The sequence below is a fragment of the Notolepis coatsorum genome (genome assembly GCF_963971535.1).
Source record: "Notolepis coatsorum genome assembly, chromosome: 9".
Classification (NCBI taxonomy): domain Eukaryota; kingdom Metazoa; phylum Chordata; class Actinopteri; order Aulopiformes; family Paralepididae; genus Notolepis; species Notolepis coatsorum.
The window spans coordinates 151,286,658-151,308,993 of NC_140173.1; the positions used below are offsets into that span (position 1 = coordinate 151,286,658).

Below are 22,336 nucleotides of genomic sequence, written 5' to 3' on the forward strand. Positions count from 1 at the left end.
AAGGGAGATCCCCCCTTGAACAGCCCTTCTAAGGTTTCTCTCCTCCACATTGCCTGTGGTGCATTTTTTCCTATTGCTAGGTTTTAGCGAGTTTTGCCTTACCTTTGCGTTATTTTATTTTATTTTATTTATTTAAAATGTTTTGGACTTTATGGTGTTTTTGTTTTGTTCTTGATTTATCGTGATGTTTCTTCTTGACTTGTTTAAAGAAGACGTGTCCGGCCCATGGGGACATTAACGTGTGTTGTCGGCAGGGATGGGTACCTTTCACATTTGAACCGATACCGGTACCTGTGAATCGATACCGGTACCCAACGGTACCTTTTTTCGGTACTTTAGTCTCAAGAAATTTAATTCAGTCGTAAAAAAAAATCCAAACTTCAAATAACTACAATTTCGACAGTTTTCGGCTTGTCATTGCTCCGACTGCTTTGTTGTTGAATCAAGTCAAATCCTAGGTAAGCATATATTGTGCGTGTGAACGTTGACATGAAAAGAAAAAAGTTAAAAAAAAAAAAAAAAAAAATGTATATATATATTTTCTTTTTTTTTTTTTTTTTTTCGGTTTCTGACTTGATTCGATACTCGGTAGTACCGACGTGTTTCGGTTCGGTACCTCAAAAGTACCGAATTCGGTACCCATCCCTAGTTGTCGGGCCTTACAGATACAGTAGATTAGATTTGATTCAGCAGAGCACCATGGCAGAGCGTATTCAGCACTTTTAAATAACACACACTAACTCGACGCTCCCCACTCACTGGCTTCTCCGCGGCACATACAGCTAATAAAACAAGATAGCAGAAGTGATTACTACAGACATTCCTGCCTCAAACAGACACTCCTGACGGAGAACACAGCACAGTAAAAGGTGGCACACCCCTCTTCATTCCACAACGTGACTGTGTACCTTCAACCCTCGTACAAATACTCAAATAACCTTTTGAACCCGTGGCGGAAAACACCCAACACAACGTCCATCGGCCAGTTAGTGAGTGAGTATGAGTGAGTGAGTGAGTGAGTGAGTGAGTGAGTGAGTGAGTGAGTGAGTGAGTGAGTGAGTGAGTGAGTGAGTGAGTGAGTGAGTGAGTGAGCGAGGGAGTGTGCGAGTGTGTGTGAGTGTGAGTGAGTGAGTGAGTGAGTGCGAGTGTGTGTGAGTGAGTGAGTGAGTGAGTGAGTGAGCGAGTGAGCGAGTGAGTGAGCGAGCGAGTGAGTGAGTGAGTGAGTGAGTGAGTGAGTGAGTGAGTGAGTGAGTGAGTGAGTGAGTGAGTGAGCGAGGGAGTGTGCGAGTGTGAGTGAGTGAGTGAGTGAGTGAGTGAGTGAGTGAGTGAGTGAGTGAGTGAGCGAGCGAGTGAGTGAGTGAGTGAGCGAGTGAGTGAGTGAGTGAGTGAGTGAGTGAGTGAGTGAGTGAGTGAGTGAGTGAGTGAGTGAGTGAGTGAGTGAGTGAGTGAGTGAGTGAGTGAGTGAGTGAGTGAAAGAGTGAGTGAGTGAGTGAGTGAGTGAGTGAGTGAGTGAGTGAGTGAGTGAGTGAGTGAGTGAAAGAGTGAGTGAGTGAGTGAGTGAGTGAGTGCCCGGCTCTCTCTCTCTCTCTTACCCTGATGGTGACGGTGTGGTTAGGCGCCACCTTCAGGTGAGAAAAAGGGGGCGCGCACTGGGGCATCCTGTTGAGCTCGTCGATGGGGGTCCCCAGCCACCGCCTGTCCGTGTGGGGGTCCCCTGAGAGGGGGTCCGTGTGGTCCCCTGAGAGGGGGGCGTCCGTGTGGTCCCCTGAGAGGGGGGCGCTGTCCGTGTGGTCCCCTGAGAGGGGGGCGCTGCGCGGGACGACAGCAGACAGAGCGCGCGGCTAAAGCTTCAACGTAACCACCTCACCTGCTTAGCTCACTGTAGCTAATCTATGGTAAACTAAAAAACCATTTGATTGATTGAAATCTTTATTTCGAACATGTAAATAAATACAAACAATATCAAATCAAAACAAATCATTGATCAAAAAAAAAAAAAAAAAAAAAAAGCAAAATATAACTAAATTTACATGGTCGAAAAGGAGTAGGAAGAAGTATACACTTATTTAATCCTACCCCTTTTCCACTACTCAATGAGTGTACTAATTTAAAAACTTACAAAACAAATATATATGCAAAACAAAAAACAAAACTATATATGTAAAACATGAAAGAAATCTAAATCAAAATGTAAACACCTGTGAATGTCAAATCCCTTCCTCATCCCTGTACCTCGTGAAAATCATTTCCTTATAATTCAGTTTGAATTGTCTAATATTTGGATATTGCTTTAGCACCATACATTAACACTTTCCGTGCCGGACGTATTTTCCTATTTACCCCCTTGAATGCCGCCACCCACTTCAATGATAAGAGCTCTCATATTTGCAAACGCATAAAGTACATCTTAACACTTTGGTCGCCAGGCTTATATTCTTAATATACCATCCTCCGCCAGCTCTATTTGTCTATGGAGAAGTTCCCCTTCTTTGCAGGGCTATAACTTTTTAAATTGTATTGCTAAATTGACATTACTATGGCCCATTCAACATCAAGTATCTATTGTTCAGGATGTAGCAACGTTATACTTTTTCATTCACATATTCATACTAAAATACGGTCTAAAGTATAAGTATGGTTTTATCGTTTTCTGCAGCTTTCTCCAGAACGTGATTTAAAGCCCCAAATGCATTATATTGATGATCAAATACAGTTTGATAGGAATCTGCGCGAGATAAAAAAATTCAAATGGACGTGCTTCTAGAAGTTACTACTGATCATCTGATGTTGACCGGATGGGGGGGGGGTCGTTTATAATTCCGTGGCCAACGTTAGATGATTCATCTAGTGTGGGTGATATGATCATTAGAGCAGTTAGGATCGAACACGTTAAAAAATAACGAGCGTGGAACAGAAATATTCCTATTATGGGATGTAGAAATATGCGATCCTATTCCAGGTTGTATAATAGTATATACGTCCAAATCATGTTGTTTATCGAGTTATTGGTAACGGATTGCTATCCGTTGTGTCTAGCTCGAGTCCTGGGACTATTACCGAGTGATCGGACCGAATTGAAATGAGCACCAGCTTCCATTTCCTGTTTCCGCTCTGGGCGATCCGCCGATCGGCCACCAGATGGCGCTCTTGAACCGTTGGAGAGTTGAGAGGGGATCAACAGTAGATCTCAAGTCTCCGGGGGAGAAATATGATTTTGATCACAGATTTTTGAAATATTGATATCAAAGACGTGGTACGGCGTCTTTGGCAGAATGAGCATGGTGTTAAATTATGGCTATGTGTCTAATGTGGCAGTCGCTTATCAATGACTTGTTTGCAGTCAACATTGTCGAAACGGATTGTTTTTAATTTTTTTTAATTTTTTTTTTTAATCGGTTAATTTCCGTTTTATAACATTTTGAAAAACACTCGTTTCTTGAAACGTCCAGAATATTTCAGAAGATTCTGTGATAAACGCCCTTTACTGTAATACACAAAACACATTGTCATTTTGCGGCCTATTTATGAATCGTTTTCAAATAAACGCTAGATTATCTATAGTATATGTGTACTTATGCACGCTATAGAAGCGGGCTGAAAAATCGATTCTCTTATTTCCTGATCGCACACACACACAGCCACACACACACATATGGGACACGTTGATATATAGGTGAAAACAGCTCTGATTATCCCAATACTGGTCAAATAGATTCCTTACCTCAGATCAGATGTTCTCCAAAAGGATTATTCCAATTCCTGATCGCCATTCCAAATATCGATCGCGTTTATTGATCCAACGCTGGGTGCTCGAACACATTATTCCACGCTGTTCTGCGGCTCGGCAATGAGTGGACCGGACCACAAAGACGTAAAATGTGGATTCCGGACTTGTTTTTTTCTCATGCGGTTCATTCAATCCATTCCAAAGGGGTGCAGTACCATCCGGGAGACGATAGGGGGCGGTATTTTCCCAATGGAGCTCAGAGAGTTTGCAGTGGTAACGTGAGGCTAGATTGATGAAATATGAATGGAAATCGCTAATAAAAGAAATAACAATTAAAAAACGGCATATCTCGTTCCTGGCACTCAACGGTTGGATTGAAATAACGAGATATCTCGTCCGTGGCACTCAAAGTGTTAAGGGTGAACCCAAGGGGCGATACTAGCATAATAATGGAACAGGGTAAATCTGCATTTAACTATGGTGCCTCTAGCTCAGTGGTGACCAAACTACGGGTCGCAACCCAAATTGGGGTCGCATTGGCAAGTAAAACAAAAAGAATAATAAAAAAGGCAACATATTCTGTCTAAATATGCCTCGTTTTATCAATGTGTATTGATAACATAGTGCTGTAATAAAATCTTCGAATAAATATGCAGATAAAGTTCAACAACGTGTGCTTTTATTTTGATATTCCTTAATTCCACGTTAAAATTACACGATACATTGTAAGTATTTTAGTTAAAAAAAAAGAAATTACGCGTTAAATTAACACTTTGAGTGTCAACGACGAGAAATCTCGTTATTTCATGCCATGCGTTGAGTGCCAACCGACGAGAAATCTTGTTTTTAATCGTTATATTTTGTATTATCGATTTCCATAAATTTTTCATCAATCTAGCCGCACGTTACCAGTGGGGATCTGTCTGAGCTCAAACAGGGAAAATACCGCCCCCTATCGTCTCTCCGGACGGTATTGCACCCCATTGGATTGGACTGAATGAAATGGATGGGGAACATTTTTTCCGGATTCCACATTTTACTTGTCAGGCATGTAACCGGAGACGATCCCAGTCATTGCCGAGCCGCAGAACAGAGTGGAATATGTGTTTCGACCACCCAGCGTTGGATCAATAAACGCGATCGATATTTGGAATGGCGATCAGGAATTGGAATAATCTTTTTGGAGAACATCTGATCTGAGGTAAGGAATCTATTTTACCAGTCTTGGGATAATCAGAGCTCTTTTCACCTATATATCAGCGTGTCCCATATGTGTGTATGTGGCTGTGAGTGTGTGCTCGCTGATCAGGAAGTAAGATAATCGATTTTTCAGCCCGCTTCTATAGCGTGCATAAGTACACATATACTATCGATAATCTAGCGTTTATTTGAAAACGATTCATAAATAGGCCTAAAAATTACAACGTGTTTTGTGTATTACAGTAAAGCGCGATTCCTGCAGAATCTTTTTTTTTCTTTCTGAAAGTTTCAAAAAAACTAGCGTTTTTCAAAATGGTATAAAACGGAAATTAACCGATTAAAAAACAATCCGTTTCGACAATGTTGACTGCAAACAAGTCATTGATAAGCGACGGGCGTATTAGACACATAGCCATCATTTAAGATATAGTTTATGCGTTCGCAAATATGCCCGCCATGCGTTGAACGCCAACAACGGCGTAGGCCGTTTTTGGGATCAATATTAAATTTTTCTCACCATGGCTTTCATAATTCATCCAGCCAACCTCCGGACTCCAGCGGGACCCTGTATGAGATTGCAACGCCTCAATACCGCCGCCTGGTGGATGGTCGGGCGACTTACACTCTCTCCGAAACCGGAAGTGCCGATCGGTGCGTCGAGGAAATCCCTCCGGCAGTCACATCTTGTTACGGGACTCCAGACAAATATAGTGCATTTGGATCGCTTCCATAACGCAATAATCAATATGATTTCGGCGTTTATTGCGCCATACAAACCGGAAATGGATGTAGGAGATCGGCGTCAAATAATTGGGATCTTTCTCCTCCAGTCTCATCGGCGCACGGTAAGAGGACAGTAACGTTATTTTCAGCCCGATTGTTTATTAATTTCACTGCAAACCATCTGATCAGCGTATCAACCCATAGTAAATAAAGCGGTTACTGACGATCAAGGAATTATAAACGACCACCCCCCCCCCCCCTTTCCTTCAAGCATGATGAAGCATAATGTATACCGATCATATACACTTGAATTCTTTTATATAGCGTGTATAGGAAAGAAACGCCAATCGATAATCTATATGCTTCAGGGCCAGGGAACAAAATAAGCACCCGCCAAGCGCCAATGGCATGTAGATTTACTCTTTGGCTGGTAAATTACGGAGGCTACTCGCCACCCTGGCGTGTACAAAATTTGGGAGCCAACTTTCTGAATTTTCATAAAAGAAATAGCGTCTGTGTCAGCAGTCGCTTCTATACGTGACGCGTCTGTGTGTCCGTTCGTAGCATGAGAGGAGGAGTGCACCGCTTACTTCAAATTGTATGCAGTGATGAACGGTCTTTCCCAGCGGAACACAAGTTACTTAACGTTACACAGCCAGGTCGAGCTATGCGCGCTTAGCTTGCTAAGGTTAGATAGCAGTGTTTATAAGGAGTCGTCTGCCAACAAATATGTTGTCTCAACAAATGGATTCACAAAATTGATTACCATCCTAACGTTATTGAAGACTCCTGTGACCAGTAAGTAGGTACTACATACATCTCAACCTTTATTAACTATTTTTTTACCGGAGCAATATGCGCAAATGCTCTACGTTATATGCGTACATGTCCGCTTTGTGCCTAAAGTCAAGACTCAACAGTGTGTGTGCACACTAGGGCTGGGCGATATGACGATATTATATAAATATCGGGTACAGTTCATTAACGATACACTTTTTAAACGTATCGTGGATATCGTGATGTTTTGCCCAAGAGGCTTGTGTCGCGTCAATCTGGTCCACACGTTGACACTTTTGAACAGCGCCGCCCCACACACACACTACTGCATCAAAAGTGACTACTTATGATAACAAAGGCATTCGTTTTGTGGCATTAACGTTATAATAATAATAATGCAGGACCTGTTCAGAGGTCTCTATATAGTTACACTTTCAATAACATCAGCGTATTTACATAGTGCCGACCGAGGTCGACCTAGATATAGCAAGCTCGTTCATATCTCAGCCCGTGCTGACTCAGTTGTGCCCATTCTGCGGTCTGTTAATAACGTTTTCAATCAGACAGATGTATGGAAAGGCTTTTATTATAACATCCGTTGAAGTAAAATCATTATGCCTCCAGTCGTTTAGTCCTTCTGCGGAGCTAAAAGCTAAACGTCGGCCGCGGCGAGCTGCCATTGTTATTGTCATTGAGCTCTCCAATGGCGGAAGTAAAAAATAAATACGCGCTTTCCGATTGGTGCTAAGAACAGCAGGGCGGGTGCAAGCGATGTGACGTAATTGGCAGACGCGACTGTCAATCAAAATGATTCTGTTTGCCGACTGAATGAATGAGAACGTTATTAAAAGATTGCAGCATGGGTACAAATAATACAGTACAGCTCAATACAACAAGTCAACAGCGGACTGGAGGATGCAGACCAGAGAAAGACTTTCGTCTTGTTTACATCAGGGTCCCCCATTTTCAATTCATCATATTTCATATCTAAATCATATAATATCTCATTGCTAAATATATGCAATATATAATCTAATAATCCAATAATCTAAATCTAATATATAATATAAAAATGCTAAATGCATGGGTATTTTATTTTGTCTTTAATGTTAGCTTGCAAACTCAAATACTGTCTTGGTAAGCCTCATAATGAATTTTGGGGAAAAAAAGAAAAACATCGTGATGCGTATCGTGTATCGCCGAAAGGTCAGAAAATATCGTGATATCATATTTAGGCCATATCGCCCAGCCCTAGTGCACACTGCAACATAGCTGCAGTTAGTCGCTTGTTCACCAACAATCTCAACATTTGTATCCTAGACATGTTCAACAAGTCAAAGGAAGACAAATATTAGCTAGCTTAACTAGCGTTAGCTCAAAAGCAAAGAACCGGACGACTGTTCCGCTAGCGATAACAACAATAATACTTCCAGTCGGGGTGTTTAAAAATAAAAGAGTGAAGTCTAAAATGACAGAAACTTTTTTAAATGAAAGCGAAAAAGATCGGTTCCCCGTGTGGATGTACGTACACACAATTGTCTATACACGCAGAAGCATACTGGTAGTACAACTGTGATCAGAATGCATGTTGCCAACGCAATTTGACGTGACGGTCTCGGGTTGCTACTGGATAGAACAGAATGGTAGCCAACACTTGATTTGTGATTGGTTAATTATGAAATGTTAATCTTATTGTTTTTAATAGTGTTTTTGAGAGAGTATTCGAATACGAGTTCGGAAACACCAAGGAGTATTCGAAGCCTGTAAAATGGTATTCGGGACAGCCCTACACTAAATATATATATATATGTTTTAATAAATTATCTGTATTTTAAACTATTAACACTGACTCATTCCTTCAGTCCACTAAAAATGATGCTAATATTCCTTATGTTGTTTATTATATTAATTGAAAATTGCATATGAGAGTATTATATAGTAATAATAACACATGGCGATATACTAAAAAGATATTTATCATTTTTGGCTGGTAAAAAATCTGCCTGGCTGGTAGTTCTTTAAATCTACCTTGGCTGGAAAGCCAAAAAGTAAATTTTGTTCCCTGTTCAGGGCCTATAACTACTGTTTTTGGAATTACAGCAGAAAAGATTAAAAACATACTTATATTCTCGACGCTAGTAGTAACACAACAATGTATGAATGAAAAAAATATTACGTTCCCACATCCTGAACGATAGATAATCGATGTTGAATGGGCCATAGTAATGTCAATATAGCAATAACATTTAAAAAGTTATAGCCCTGCAAAGAAGGTAAACATCTCCATAGGCTTTCAACGGTGGCAGACTGGCTATATTGATGGATATAACCCATGGCGCCCAATGTGTTAAAGTTGCAACTATGTTTGGGCATAGATCATGCTGTTTTACTGCCTTTATTTACTGTACATATATTTACTGTATCTATTGTATTTACTGTTTAAGTTTAAGTTTATTTGGATCCCCATTAGCCACAGCAGTGCTGGGGCTATTCTTCCTGGGGTCCATAACACATAAAATACAGTTACAGACTTATATACGCACAACATTTACATGTCATACAGACAATTAAAACAACAATAAAAACCCTAATCAAATTCATAATACAATACAACAATATATACGCCTTATGAATTCATAATACAATACAATAATACCTACTCATAATTAATTCATAATACAATACAGCATAATATACTATTTAGCTTTTACATACATTATCTATGTTCATATCAGCCAATTATACAATATTTTAATAATATATCCATATCAGACACATGCCTTTTCATCCATATATACCCATCTCTTTATCAGACACATACATTTTCATTTATGTACACACTATCTATTGGGGAATGTCAATTTCTTTGGTTGAAAATGTTGTTTTACCACGATTTTGAAACGACATTTACTATTCTCCTGCTTAACATGTCTGGGAAGAGAGTTCCATTCCTGCATACCACGGAACATGACAGTTCGCTTCATTGCATTCGACCTCACTTTTGGAAGTGTAAAACCTCGTGCAGAAGCATGTCTGGTGGAATGGTTGTGTCTGTCAAGACTTATAGATAAATTGTTATATAAAATTGAGGGGATCTCTGTAACAAGAATATTCCTAGTGAATACAAGGAGTGAGCAGAGTAATTTATGTTTGACAAGTAACCAAGTTAAACAACTGTGCATCGCTGCAACATTAGTTCTGTACTCACAGCGAAGCGCTATACGTGCTGCTTTGTTTTGTACCATTTATAATTTTTTCAGTTTATTCGTCGTTACATTCGACCATACTGCAGGACCATAGTCAAGATTTGACAAAACCAGAGCTTGAATTACCTGTTTGATAGAATTTAGTGGTAACAAATGAGCACTGTACATATCCCTATAGCTTTGAGCTGTAGTACATTGCACTGAGCTTCCCATTGCACTACTCTTCATATTCTGTTTACATAGCCCACTGCACCTCACTGTATATCCTGTATTATAGCCCATAGCTTGCGTAGATTTTTCTTACCATTGCACATGGTGCTAGCCATTGCACTTGACTGTACAGATTGCTCTATATATATATATACTGTGGCAGTGAAAGGGTTAACGTAGCGTGGTGCGAGCGGTGGCTCGTGGTGCGAGTGTAACCGTTACCTTCCAAACGCGGCCCCTCCTCCTCCGTGGACTCCGGCAGAGTCGTCGTGGTCGTCGTCGCCGACATCAGACGGCCCACTGCACCCCCCCGGTTTCTCCTGCTCCTCCTCCGCAGCCTCCGTTTCCATGGCAACGGGCGGGGGGCGGAGTTCGTCTCGTTTGGCCCAGCATCCAGAATCCAGAGAGTCTTCCCCCCCCGAGCGCCCGGGCTCCTCCGTTACCGTAGCCGCCGCGGCGGTCTCTGGGGCGGAGTGGTCGTCCCAATCAGCCGAGTCGTTACTAAACAACGGCGGGGGTTTACAGACGGGACTGTCTGGACTCAGCATCTCCACATCGTCAGGGCTTCCTCCTCCAGCCTTACTGGGGCTACCTCCAGCCTTACTGGGGCTACCACCTCCAGCCTTACTGGGGCTTCCTCCTCCAGCCTTACTGGGGCTACCACCTCCAGCCTTACTGGGGCTACCACCTCCAGCCATAGTGTGGCTATCTCCTCCAGCCATAATCTGGCTATCTCCTCCAGCCATACTGTGGCTATCTCCTCCAGCCATACAGGGGCTATCTCCTCCAGCCATAATGTGGCTATCTCCTCCAGCCATACAGGGGCTATCTCCTCCAGCCTTACAGGGGCTACCTCCAGCCATACTGTGGCTATCTCTGGGGCTCTTACTGGGGCTACCTCCAGCCTTACTGGGGCTACCTCCAGCCTTACTGGGGCTACCTCCAGCCTTACTGGGGCTTCCTCCAGCCTTATTGGGGCTTCCTCCTCCAGCCTTACTGGGGCTACTGCCGAGACAAAGGGTGAGAGAGGGGTTAGGGAAGCGTGTGGTGTCGTCGCCGGCTAGCTCGGCTTGCTGGGGAGCCGGTGAGTCGGGCCAGTTCTGCCCGTTCGAACAGTGCCGCGTCTGAGATCCACGTCCAGCCTCAGCCGGTCCGCGCTCCATGGAGCCCCGCGCGTCGGTCTTCTCGTCGTTGGGCCCCCCCGCAAAGAGGTCATCCTTCCCGTCCGAAACGACGACGTCGCTTCTCCGAACGTCGTCCGGCTTCACTCCTTCCGGCTCGACCTCGGAAGCCACGCCGCTGGGGAAACGTGGAGAGAGCGAAGGGGGTCAGAGTTAACGGAACGTAGGCCAAATGCGTCCACATTTTTATAGGATTCTATCACATTTTCATAACAATAGCACCCTGCGCCGTTTTCATTGAGGTTTCTTACAAATTAACAATGCTTTATCTTGTCCTTTATATGCCGATTATCATTAGAATCTTAAATTGTACCATATGTCCCCCTTTAGACAACATATGTAACGCTACCAGCGCACTTTTGTTAAGATAATTAGTTGGCCATTCTCGGTCGCTATACCGAGGTCGCAGTAATAGTTTACCGCTGTTCAGATCACGTCGGAGAATATAGACCCATCCCAGTGACCTGCGACCTGTGCTAACGCTCTTGGGAAATGCAGTGTTGTAGTTCTCAACATTTTCAGCCTTTAATTTTAAACCAATGCTGCCATCTACTGACAACAGAGAGTGTTGTCTATCGTCACTTCCGTATACAGCGCTGCCCCAAACCCATTCTAGAGATTCCCACTTTTTGCTGGGAGTGGGGCGTGGCCGTATTTGGTCCCAGACAATAAGAGTGGCTGCGATTGGTCACCGTGACGTTAGGTCTGGTGGAGGTGGGTCGGGGTCAGAGAGCGAGGGGGGTCAGAGTTAGGTCTGGTGGAGGTGGGTCAGGGTCAGAGAGCGAGGGGGGTCAGCGTTAGGTCTGGTGGAGGTGGGTCAGGGTCAGAGAGCGAGGGGGGTCAGAGTTAGGTCTGGTGGAGGTGGGTCAGGGTCAGAGAGCGAGGGGGGGTCAGAGTTAGGTCTGGTGGAGGTGGGTCAGGGGTCAGAGAGCGAGGGGGGTCAGAGTTAGGTCTCGTGGAGGTGGGTCAGGGGTCAGAGAGCAAGGGGGGGTCAGAGTTAGGTCTGGTGGAGGTGGGTCAGGGGTCAGAGAGCGAGGGGGGTCAGAGTTAGGTCTGGTGGAGGTGGGCTGGGGTCAGAGAGCGAGGGGGGTCAGAGTTAGGTCTGGTGGAGGTGGGTCAGGGTCAGAGAGCGAGGGGGGTCAGAGTTAGGTCTGGTGGAGGTGGGTCAGGGTCAGAGAGCGAGGGGGGTCAGAGTTAGGTCTGGTGGAGGTGGGTCAGGGTCAGAGAGCGAGGGGGGTCAGAGTTAGGTCTGGTGGAGGTGGGTCAGGGTCAGAGAGCGAGGGGGGTCAGAGTTAGGTCTGGTGGAGGTGGGTCAGGGGTCAGAGAGCGAGGGGGGTCAGAGTTAGGTCTGGTGGAGGTGGGTCTGGGGTCAGAGAGCGAGGGGGGTCAGAGTTAGGTCTGGTGGAGGTGGGTCAGGGGTCAGAGAGCGAGGGGGGTCAGAGTTAGGTCTGGTGGAGGTGGGTCAGGGTCAGAGAGCGAGGGGGGTCAGAGTTAGGTCTGGTGGAGGTGGGTCAGGGTCAGAGAGCGAGGGGGGTCAGAGTTAGGTCTGGTGGAGGTGGGTCAGGGTCAGAGAGCGAGGGGGGTCAGAGTTAGGTCTCATGGAGGTGGGTCAGGGTCAGAGAGCGAGGGGGGTCAGAGTTAGGTCTCATGGAGGTGGGTCAGGGTCAGAGAGCGAGGGGGGTCAGAGTTAGGTCTGGTGGAGGTGGGCTGGGGTCAGAGAGCGAGGGGGGTCAGCGTTAGGTCTGGTGGAGGTGGGTTAGGGCAGGGGTTCCCAAAGTCGGGGTCGCGACCCAAAGGTGGGCCGCGAGCAGCCACGGGACTTTTATTTTTAATTTTCTTTATTTATTTTTTGTCAGGCCACTGAACTTAGAAGCAGGCCAGGACAGTGTTTCTAGTTGTATTCTAAAATTCTATTCTATTGTATTCTAAAATGTGACTATATGGTTTTATATTAACTTAATAAATAAACAAAAACGAAAAGAAAATCTACTTATTTCAACGAACATTTCAAACTAAATAACAGATTATGCACATAAAACGCTGAAAACAACCGAAGCAACAATAGTATTTTAATGAGGCTATTATTATTATCATTATTATTTTGCAACAAGTTAGCCCTCTCATAAATAGCACATATAAATTAATAACTAACTTGAACTAACTTAATAGGATTGAAGTGATATTTGGCTTAAAAAATCGGTCACCTGGGAAAAAAAAGAAGAAAAAAAAAGCCTGACGATGTGCATTGGGCCGCGGCTCTCTGACGCCTTATTTTCTGGGTCCCGGCCTGAAAAGTTTGGGAACCCCTGGGTTAGGGTTAGGGAGCGAGGGGAGTCAGAGTTAGGTCTGGTGGAGGTGTGCTGGGTCTCGTTAGCTCTTTTGTTCTCTCTCTCTCCCAGTGGGAGCTGCAGCACTGCAGGGTTCCCACAGACGGTGCAAAATGAAACTCAATGACTTTCAAGTACTTTTACAAGCACTGTTTTTCATGTCAAAAGGGCATTTAAAAGGGGATACAATTCACTTTTAAACGCGGTTTCTTAATTTTGATCCAATATTTATGGCTTAAAAAAAACAATTTCCGACAATTAGTTACACGTTAGATCAAAAAAAAGAAAATCTTGATTCAGAACAATTTGATCATGGATGAACAAAAACGTTCAATGCGAACGGTTGATTTGAATTTCAATGACTTTTTAAGCACCTTGTTAAAAAAAATTGGCTGTTTTCAAGGAATTCCAGGCCTTGACTTTTTTTTACGTGTGTCAAAAATCAAGCACTTCTTTAAGCACTTCCGGGACCTTGTTGTGCGAACCCCGACTGCATCTCACGTGTGCTCGTTCTCTATTTCTATAGCAGGAGGGGGGTACAGTACAACTCTGGCAGCTAAGGGGGGGGGTCAGTGCCAGGCATTCATTAAATACGCTCAGTGGCATTCGTCACATAGTATAGAGCTCGAGTGTTGCACCCGCCGGAGTGCATAGAAGTATAGTAGAGACATTATTAGTGTAAAGGCCAATGAGTGTTCTTGTTATAGATTATTATTAGTAGTATTATTATCTATATATTATATATTAGATCAATGCACTGTTTTAAACTGTCTTATTTACAGGGTATCTGCAGGTTTAGCCCAGTCAGATTTAAGGCTTTTTAAGACTTTTTAATGCCACTCAGAATTAAATTTAATACCAATTTCACGATAACAAAATGGCAAAAATCATGGGTACTCTCAGTACACTCATTCAAGGGTACTACGACTATGCCTGCACCTCATGGTACCAAAGCACCTCAAAGGCACTAAAAACAAGATTACAAACATCACAAAACAAACTGGTCAGACTACTGCTTAACCTCACTCCTAAAACCCACTTTACCCCTGCCCACATTCAAAACCGCTCTTAAAGAGCACCTACGGGAGGCTGCAATTCGAAACTGGCCACGGTAAATGTCCAACCCCCCCCCTCCTCCTAATGTACAGTCTCATCCCCATCATATATATATACTATTTTCTGTTATGATCTCTGGGTAACAGTACTGTATATTATTTGCATATCGTATGTCACAAATGTAACAGTACTACAGTATATACCTGTATGTCATGATGTCATGTATGTTTTTACTGTATTTATTTCTGTATATTTTATTTCATTTTTATTCTATTTTACTCTACTCTTATCCTAGGCAACTTTATTGATTTGTGTTATTATTCTAATTCGTGACCTGTCCTGTTTAAATGTTGAGCGATTTGCAGTGTCAAATTTCCCACGGGATAATAAAAGTATTTCTATTCTATCTATTCTATGTTGTGTATGTCAATATGAATTGAAAATGGGGGACCCTGATGTAAACAAGACAAACGTCTTTCTCTGGTCTGCAATGCATCCCCTTATTATTGTGTGTATTGAGCTGTACTGTATTGTACCCATTCTGCAATCTGTTAAATAAAGTTTTCATTCATCCAGTTGTTTTGTTTTTGTGGTTTGGTTGAATGAATACTTTATTTAACAGATTTCAGAATGGGTACAATACAGTACAGCTCAATACACACAATAATAAGGGGATGCAGACCAGAGAAAGACGTTTGTCTAGTTTACATCAGGGTCCCCCATTTTCAATTCATAGTGACATTTATGACATGCACAACATACATGACATTTATGGCATAGGGATATACATGACATACAGGTATATATTACCGTTACATTTGTGACATACATGATATGCAAATATACAGTACTGTTACGCATAGATCCTAACAGAGTCAGGGAACATCGCTTGAAACACCTCTCCTAGTCCCTCATTTCCATTGTAGGACTGATGCTTTGCGACCGTATTTAGAACCCACAGTACCTCAGCTTCAAGGGTTGGCGTGGAGCCGAACGTTACCCGGACAGGTGCAGATGTAATTGGTGGTAGACCTACCTGTCCCTGAGCAGTTGATGTGGACGGCGTCGAAAAGAAATTTGATATTGAAGTTGTCTGCAGGCGGGTTTTTGTAGAGGTAACATGCTTAGCGCTGTGCATGCGTGACTCGACTGCTTTTATTCCCATCGTTCCCAGTTTAAAATCCTTTTTGCAGAGTTTGCAGCGGGCCTCGTACTTTCACTGGGACCAACCACACGGTGCAAACAGAGGGTTTTCGAGCCAGTTCTCATTAAATTTGCACTTTCCCATGTTAAATTAACGAGTGCAAATAAATACAAATCAATTAAACTAAACTAAACGTCAGCGTTATCGCTACGGCTTGAATAACGTGTTACCTATGCTCCGGTGTTCTGAAATAGCTCCCGACGGCGACACACATTAAGGACCATAAATTGGTTCCGCCCCACTGCGCAGCGTACCGTTTGCGTAAAAAAAAAAAATAAAAAGTCTGACTTTATCTCCCGTTAATAATAGTTTCCCCCCAGATTTCACAATGAAACATAAGATGACATGGCATGTTTTTAAGACCTCCGAAAGTCGGATTTAAGACATTTTAAGACAAATTAAGGCCTTAATAGTTGATAGTTGAATTTAAGACTTTTTAAGACTTTTTAAGGTCCCGCGGACACCCTGTATTTATGTTTGGACACTAGGGGGCTCACCACCCATTACAGCCCTATAAATAGCCAAGGTGATCAATGGAATCGTGTGCACCTGTGTTAGGATACAATTTTCTAACTGTTTCACTGCTGTTTCACTGCTGTTTCACTGCTGTTTCACTGTTTCATCGGAGCACTTGACAACTGTTCTGATTTAACCCTTCATTCACCATCATTCACCTTTGGACAACAATAAACCTGTAAACCGAACCGGCGGCAACTTTGGACATTCAATTCATTCAACATCACAACTTTGGGACCGAGTAGGAGCCAGTAATAGCGGGTGCACCGTGGACGCTTGTCAATTCACTGGGGAGCGACAAGCGGCCACTACAATTAGCATGATAGGTAGTCGTAGCAGCGGAGCAGCGTAGCAGCAGGCTACAAAACTAGGCGGCAGAGTAAATAATAAACTCATGATTCAGGTTTGTCAACATTCCCACCATCCCCCTTGTGAAATATTAACTGTGTGTTCTGCTGACACACACACACACACACACACACACACACACACACACACACACACACACACAGACACAGACACACACACACACACACACACACACACACACACACACACACACACACACACACACACACAGACACAGACACAGACACACACACACACATCCCAACGCTCATTAGGTCTCTATATACTGTACCTTCTCTGACTTTGAGAATCCATCGCTGCATCCTTCTCCGACAGCAGGTGAGTGGTCGGGCAGCAGGTGGGCGCCGGCTCCAAAAAGCCTGTTTAATAACGGCGGGGAGGAGGAAGTTGTGCACGACGTCATGAAAACACAGTAACGAAGCCTCAGTCTGTCTGCGACAGGTGCAATATTATCAACACAGCAGGGGGTTTACTCATTCATCATTATTTGTGCACACAAAAAAAATGACACGAGACCGGCAGGCAGGCAGCACAGATACTTATTTCCCACTAGAACTATTTAGCTGTGTGCTGCTACTACCAGTGATGCCAGTAACTAGTTACTAAGTAACTAGTTACTGTAATCGGATTACTTTTTTCAGTAAATAGTCATCTAACTTGTTACTTTTTACAAGCCACAGTAATCTGATTACAGTTACTTTTCCAAGTGGCTGTGAGTTGCTGTTTAGTTACTATCTCATAATGATGCTGATGATAAGAGAGCCAGGGGTACAGTCAGCTATAGACCGGAGTATGTGGCCTGATGGCTGATGACGTCTCATGGTGATGACCTGTCTGAGCAGCCAATCATGATTTATGACATTATGCACTTTCAATAAAGCATTATTTAAAAAAAATAAAATAAAAACTGTTGTCATTCTTGTGGCAGCAGCAGGGGGGGGGGGGACTTCGTAACCTAGTTACTTTCAAAGTAACTAAGTTACTTTGATAATCAAGTAATCAGTAAAGTAACTAAATTACTTTTTAAAGGAGTAATCAGTAATCAGTAATCAGATTATTTTTTACAAGTAATCTGTGGAGGGCGGTTAGGTGGCGTAGCGGAGATTGCGTTCGTCACCAACCCCGGAGCGGCTGGATTCGCCTGTTTGAATCCAGCTCACAGCTCCCGGCGTTGTCACCAGCTTGGCTGGCCGTTCACACGAATACAATTGGCTGTATTAGAGGGTGGGAGAAGCTGGCGGGGTGGGTCCGGGTCGTTGTAAACAGCGACTCCTACAGTTCAGTCGGGGCGCCTGCTAGGCCCTCGACCTAGCATACCGTGCAGCAAAGGGAACCGCTCCCGCCTACCTCCGGTCAATGGTCTCTAACTACACACCCTCAAGACCCCTACGCTCTGCATCTTCTGGCCGCCTCAGACCTACTCCTATCCAAGCTCCGGGAGGGTCATCAAAGAGAAGCCACCTATTCTCAGTCCTTGCCCCACAATGGTGGAATGAACTACCCATCCCAGTTAGGACAGCCGAATCCCGTCCAATCTTTCGCCGTCGACTAAAGACTCACTTCTTCAACCATTATCTGAAATGATTAAAAAAAAATAAAAAAAATCTAACCCTGACTAACCTTACTGTCATGCACTTGTCCTAATAAACTAACCTACACTGTAACACGCAACACTTGATGAACATTGTTACTCAGCTGATAGAGTTGTACCCTTCTTGCTGTCTTGTCGTACAGAACTTGTAAGTCGCTTTGGATAAAAGCGTCAGCTAAATGACTAAATGTAAATGTAAATGTAAATGCTAAGCGCGGATACTTAGGATCTAAGGGGGGTAGTGTGATCCTTCCACACGCTACGCCCTCTCTGAGAATATCCGCGCTGCCAGGTGAAAAGAAGCGGTTGATTGGCTGGACGTGTGTCGGAGGAAGCACGTGATAGCCTCCACTCTCCCAGACCGACTGTGGGGGGTAGAGTGCGCAGCGACCAGGAAGGGGATTGGGAATTGGCATAACGACTAACATTGGGATGGGAGAAAATTGGAGGAAAATGGAGGGGGAAAAGATATATTATAAAAAAAAAAAAAAAAAAAAAAAAGTAATCTGTGGCATCACTGGCTACTACTCCCCAAGAGTGGCCGATTTACAGCAGCTAGTGTGGCTCCAAACAAACAGACCTTCTTGACAGCAGCAGCTGGGGGACGACGGCTGCTCCTCTTGAAGTGTCCTCCTCGCCGGTCCACATCCTCCGCACGATGATGGTGGCTGGGAGTGGGACATGTCACCAGAGGAGGGGGAGTGACTCTGACTCTGACTCCTACTGACCACGGTGGCGGTGGTGGTGGAGCGGTCAGACAAACTGAACTCAGCCTCCAGATTCTTGGAGATTCTCATCAGATTCTCATCGAGTAACGTCACTGATGATGATGATTCGGTGTCGTCTGACGTCGTTGCTGCGCTCATTTTGGACAAACGCAAAAGGCTGAATGGAATGAATGAAAACTTTATTCAACAAGATTGCAGAATGGGTACAATAATACAGTGCGGCTCAATACACACAATTGTTAATAAGGGGCTGCAGACCAGAGAAAGACTTTCGTCTTGTTTACATCAGGGTCCCCCATTTTCAATTCATCATAGTGACATGTGACATGTGGAATGTGGAACGCCCTACCCAAAGCTGTAAAGGAATGTGAATCACTACCCACTTTCAAAAACACTCTGAAAGAACACCTACGGGAGACTGCAATTCAAAACTGGACCCTACAAATGCCCTAACCCAGTTGTACAGTAAATGACCAAGTATGGCTTTGTCAGTATTCCAATGTACAGTGTACAGTGTCCCCCCCCTACCCAACCCAACCCCCCCCCCCCCCCCACACCTCCAATGTACAGCCCCCCCCCCACCCACCCAACCCCACCCCACCCACCCAACCTCCTCCAATGTACAGTTTCTACGTCAAATGTATATAGGCCTACACTCTTTTTCTGGACACTTTTTGTATCACAAACAGTACTGTATTTGCAAATCTGATATGTCATAAATGTATAGATGTAGCAGTACTGTCTATCTGTATGTCGCGTGTGTCATATATGTTATGATGAATTGAAAATGGGGGACCCTGATGTAAACAAGACGAAAGTCTTTCTCTGGTCTGCATCCCCTTAACAATTGTGTGTATTGAGCCGTACTGTACTGTACCCATTCTGCAATCTGTTAATAAACTTTTCAATCAATTCAATCAATCAACATTTATGACATACACAACATTATATGACATCATGACATTTATGGCATAGGGACATACATGACATACAGGTATATAGTACCGTTACCTTTGTGACATATATACGATATGCAAATATACAGTACTGTTACCCATAGATCCTGACAGAGAGTATATACATAAACAGACACTAGAATGATGCATAACATACAGCTAACGTGGACCATCTAGCTAACGTTAGCCAGCTCATTATAGAGTTCCACTAGCTACCGTTATCTCTTCGGCTTGTGGCCCAGTGGCTATTTGACCCAGAAACGTTAGTTGCTAAACTAACTGATCATCCAGAGCAACATTATTATGAACGTTATTAACCAGGAAGTTAACCAGGAAGCGTTTGCTTTGAGCCTCGATGCTAACAGTTAGCTTGAGACAACAACAACAACACCACTACTAACTAACTGACATCTGATCAACACAGTGAATGAGCCGCTTATAGAACTTCAACTTACTACACGCCTCTTTGTGTCGAGTCATCTACGAAATACTTTTTATATAAACAATGAATTCATCTTGAGAGACGAGAGACACGTCCAGATGCGTCTCTACAATTCGTAGCCGCATTTCTGCAGACCCCTCTCTGATTGGTTGAACTCCATTTTTGCAGACCCCTCCCATTTCTGCAGACCCCTCTCTGATTGGTTGAGCGAAGCCCCTCTCTGATTGGCCCCCCGCATGAGCCGAGACAAGCTCCTCTAGCCAGGAGTCGAAACTCCGTTAACTCCAGAGAGAGAGGCTGAACGCAATTTATACGCATGGAAGTATTGATTACGCCATAACGAATCATTAAAAAAATATACCGTTAACTGGAATATGTTGTGTGTGCCTTTACACATGTTGGATAGGATTATGTAATTGGTTTGTATAGCGTCGCGTATAACGTTATTTCGCGTGACTTCACGGTTTATTCACATTTCACAACATAGCCAGCGTTCAACTTGTTTACACTCCCCACTTACTGTACAATGTAACATTTAGATTAACCCAGTTGTCTATCTGTATGTCATATGTTACGATGAATTGAAAATGGGGGACCCTGATGTAAACAAGACGAAAGTCTTTCTCTGGGGTCTGCATTCCCTTAACAATTGTATGTATTGAGCTGTACTGTGTACTGTACCCATTCTGCAATCTGTTAATAAAGTTTTCAATCAATCAATAACTAGACAGTTACAATATAACATTTAGATTAATTAACCCAGTTAATGCCTTAAGAGAGAGAGGCTGGTGGTCAAGTCAAGTCAAGAGTTATTTGTCACAAGTTGTTTATTAGCCTAGACATTTTCAATTCATCATCTTGTTTACATCAGGGTCCCCCATGTTCAATTCATGATAACATATATGACATACAGGTAGACAGATGGACAGTACTGCTACATCTAGACATTTATGACATACCAGATTTTGAACTTGTGGTAGGCCTAGACATTTTCAATTCATCGTCTTGTTTACATCAGGGTCCCCCATGTTCAATTCATGATAACATATATGACATACAGGTAGACAGATAGACAGTACTGCTACATCTAGACATTTATGACATACCAGATTTACAAATACAGTACTGTTTGTGATACAAAAAGAGTCCAGAAAAGAAAGGCTATACATTTGACGTAGAAACTGTACATTGGAGGAGGTTGGGTGGGTGGGGGGGACTGTACATTGCTTCTTCTAAGTGTCTATGCTTTTTTTTGTCAGTATTTACTGGCTTTCAAAAAAATAACATCTTGTTGCTTGTGTGTTGAAGGACTTTTACCGAAGGGTTACACATATCATGTCTGCACGTACAGACGTGCGGTGAACCCATCCTGCGACCTGCGTTGACCATACCTCTTTTGAGGCCACTGTGCGAATGACTCACCAGTCTGAGGAGGAGATCCTGGTGTGGGCAAGGTCGATGCAGGTCACCTGGAGAGTGGCCCATACATATATGTCATATATGTTATCATGAATTGAACATGGGGGACCCTGATGTAAACAAGACGATGAATTGAAAATGTCTAGGCCTACCACAAGTTCAAAATCTGGTATGTCATAAATGTCTAGATGTAGCAGTACTGTCCATCTGTCTACCTGTATGTCATATATGTTATCATGAATTGAACATGGGGGACCCTGATGTAAACAAGACGATGCATTGAAAATGTCTAGGCCTACCACAAGTTCAAAATCTGGTATGTCATAAATGTCTAGATGTAGCAGTACTGTCCATCTGTCTACCTGTATGTCATATATGTTATCATGAATTGAACATGGGGGACCCTGATGTAAACAAGACGATGAATTGAAAATGTCTAGGCCTACCACAAGTTCAAAATCTGGTATGTCATAAATGTCTAAATGTAGCAGTACTGTCCATCTGTCTACCTGTATGTCATATATGTTATCATGAATTGAACATGGGGGACCCTGATGTAAACAAGATGATGAATTGAAAATGTCTAGGCTAATAAACAACTTGTGACAAATAACTCTTGACTTGACCACCAGCATCTCTCTCTTAAGGCATTAACTGGGTTAATTAATCTAAATGTTATATTGTAACTGTCTAGTTATTGATTG

The 22,336-nt window shown here is 43.3% G+C and overlaps 1 protein-coding gene across 1 annotated transcript in view; it reads right to left on the minus strand.

Annotated features, from left to right (window-relative positions):
• LOC311234822 (uncharacterized protein) overlaps nucleotides 1–20,325 on the minus strand; it is a gene marked incomplete at its 3' end in the record, with an annotated part of 45,159 nt that extends 24,834 nt beyond the window's left edge. The window contains exons 1-5 of the mRNA XM_084322066.1: nucleotides 20,227–20,325; nucleotides 18,668–18,943; nucleotides 16,768–16,855; nucleotides 10,066–11,142; nucleotides 1,593–1,809 (exon numbers count right to left, since the gene is read on the minus strand). Coding sequence (XP_084178192.1) covers nucleotides 1,593–1,809; nucleotides 10,066–11,142; nucleotides 16,768–16,855; nucleotides 18,668–18,943; nucleotides 20,227–20,251 — 1,683 coding nt within the window. The 5' untranslated portion in view covers nucleotides 20,252–20,325. The remainder of the gene's footprint in view (nucleotides 1–1,592; nucleotides 1,810–10,065; nucleotides 11,143–16,767; nucleotides 16,856–18,667; nucleotides 18,944–20,226) is intronic.
• Between the last annotated feature and the right edge of the window lie 2,011 nt (nucleotides 20,326–22,336).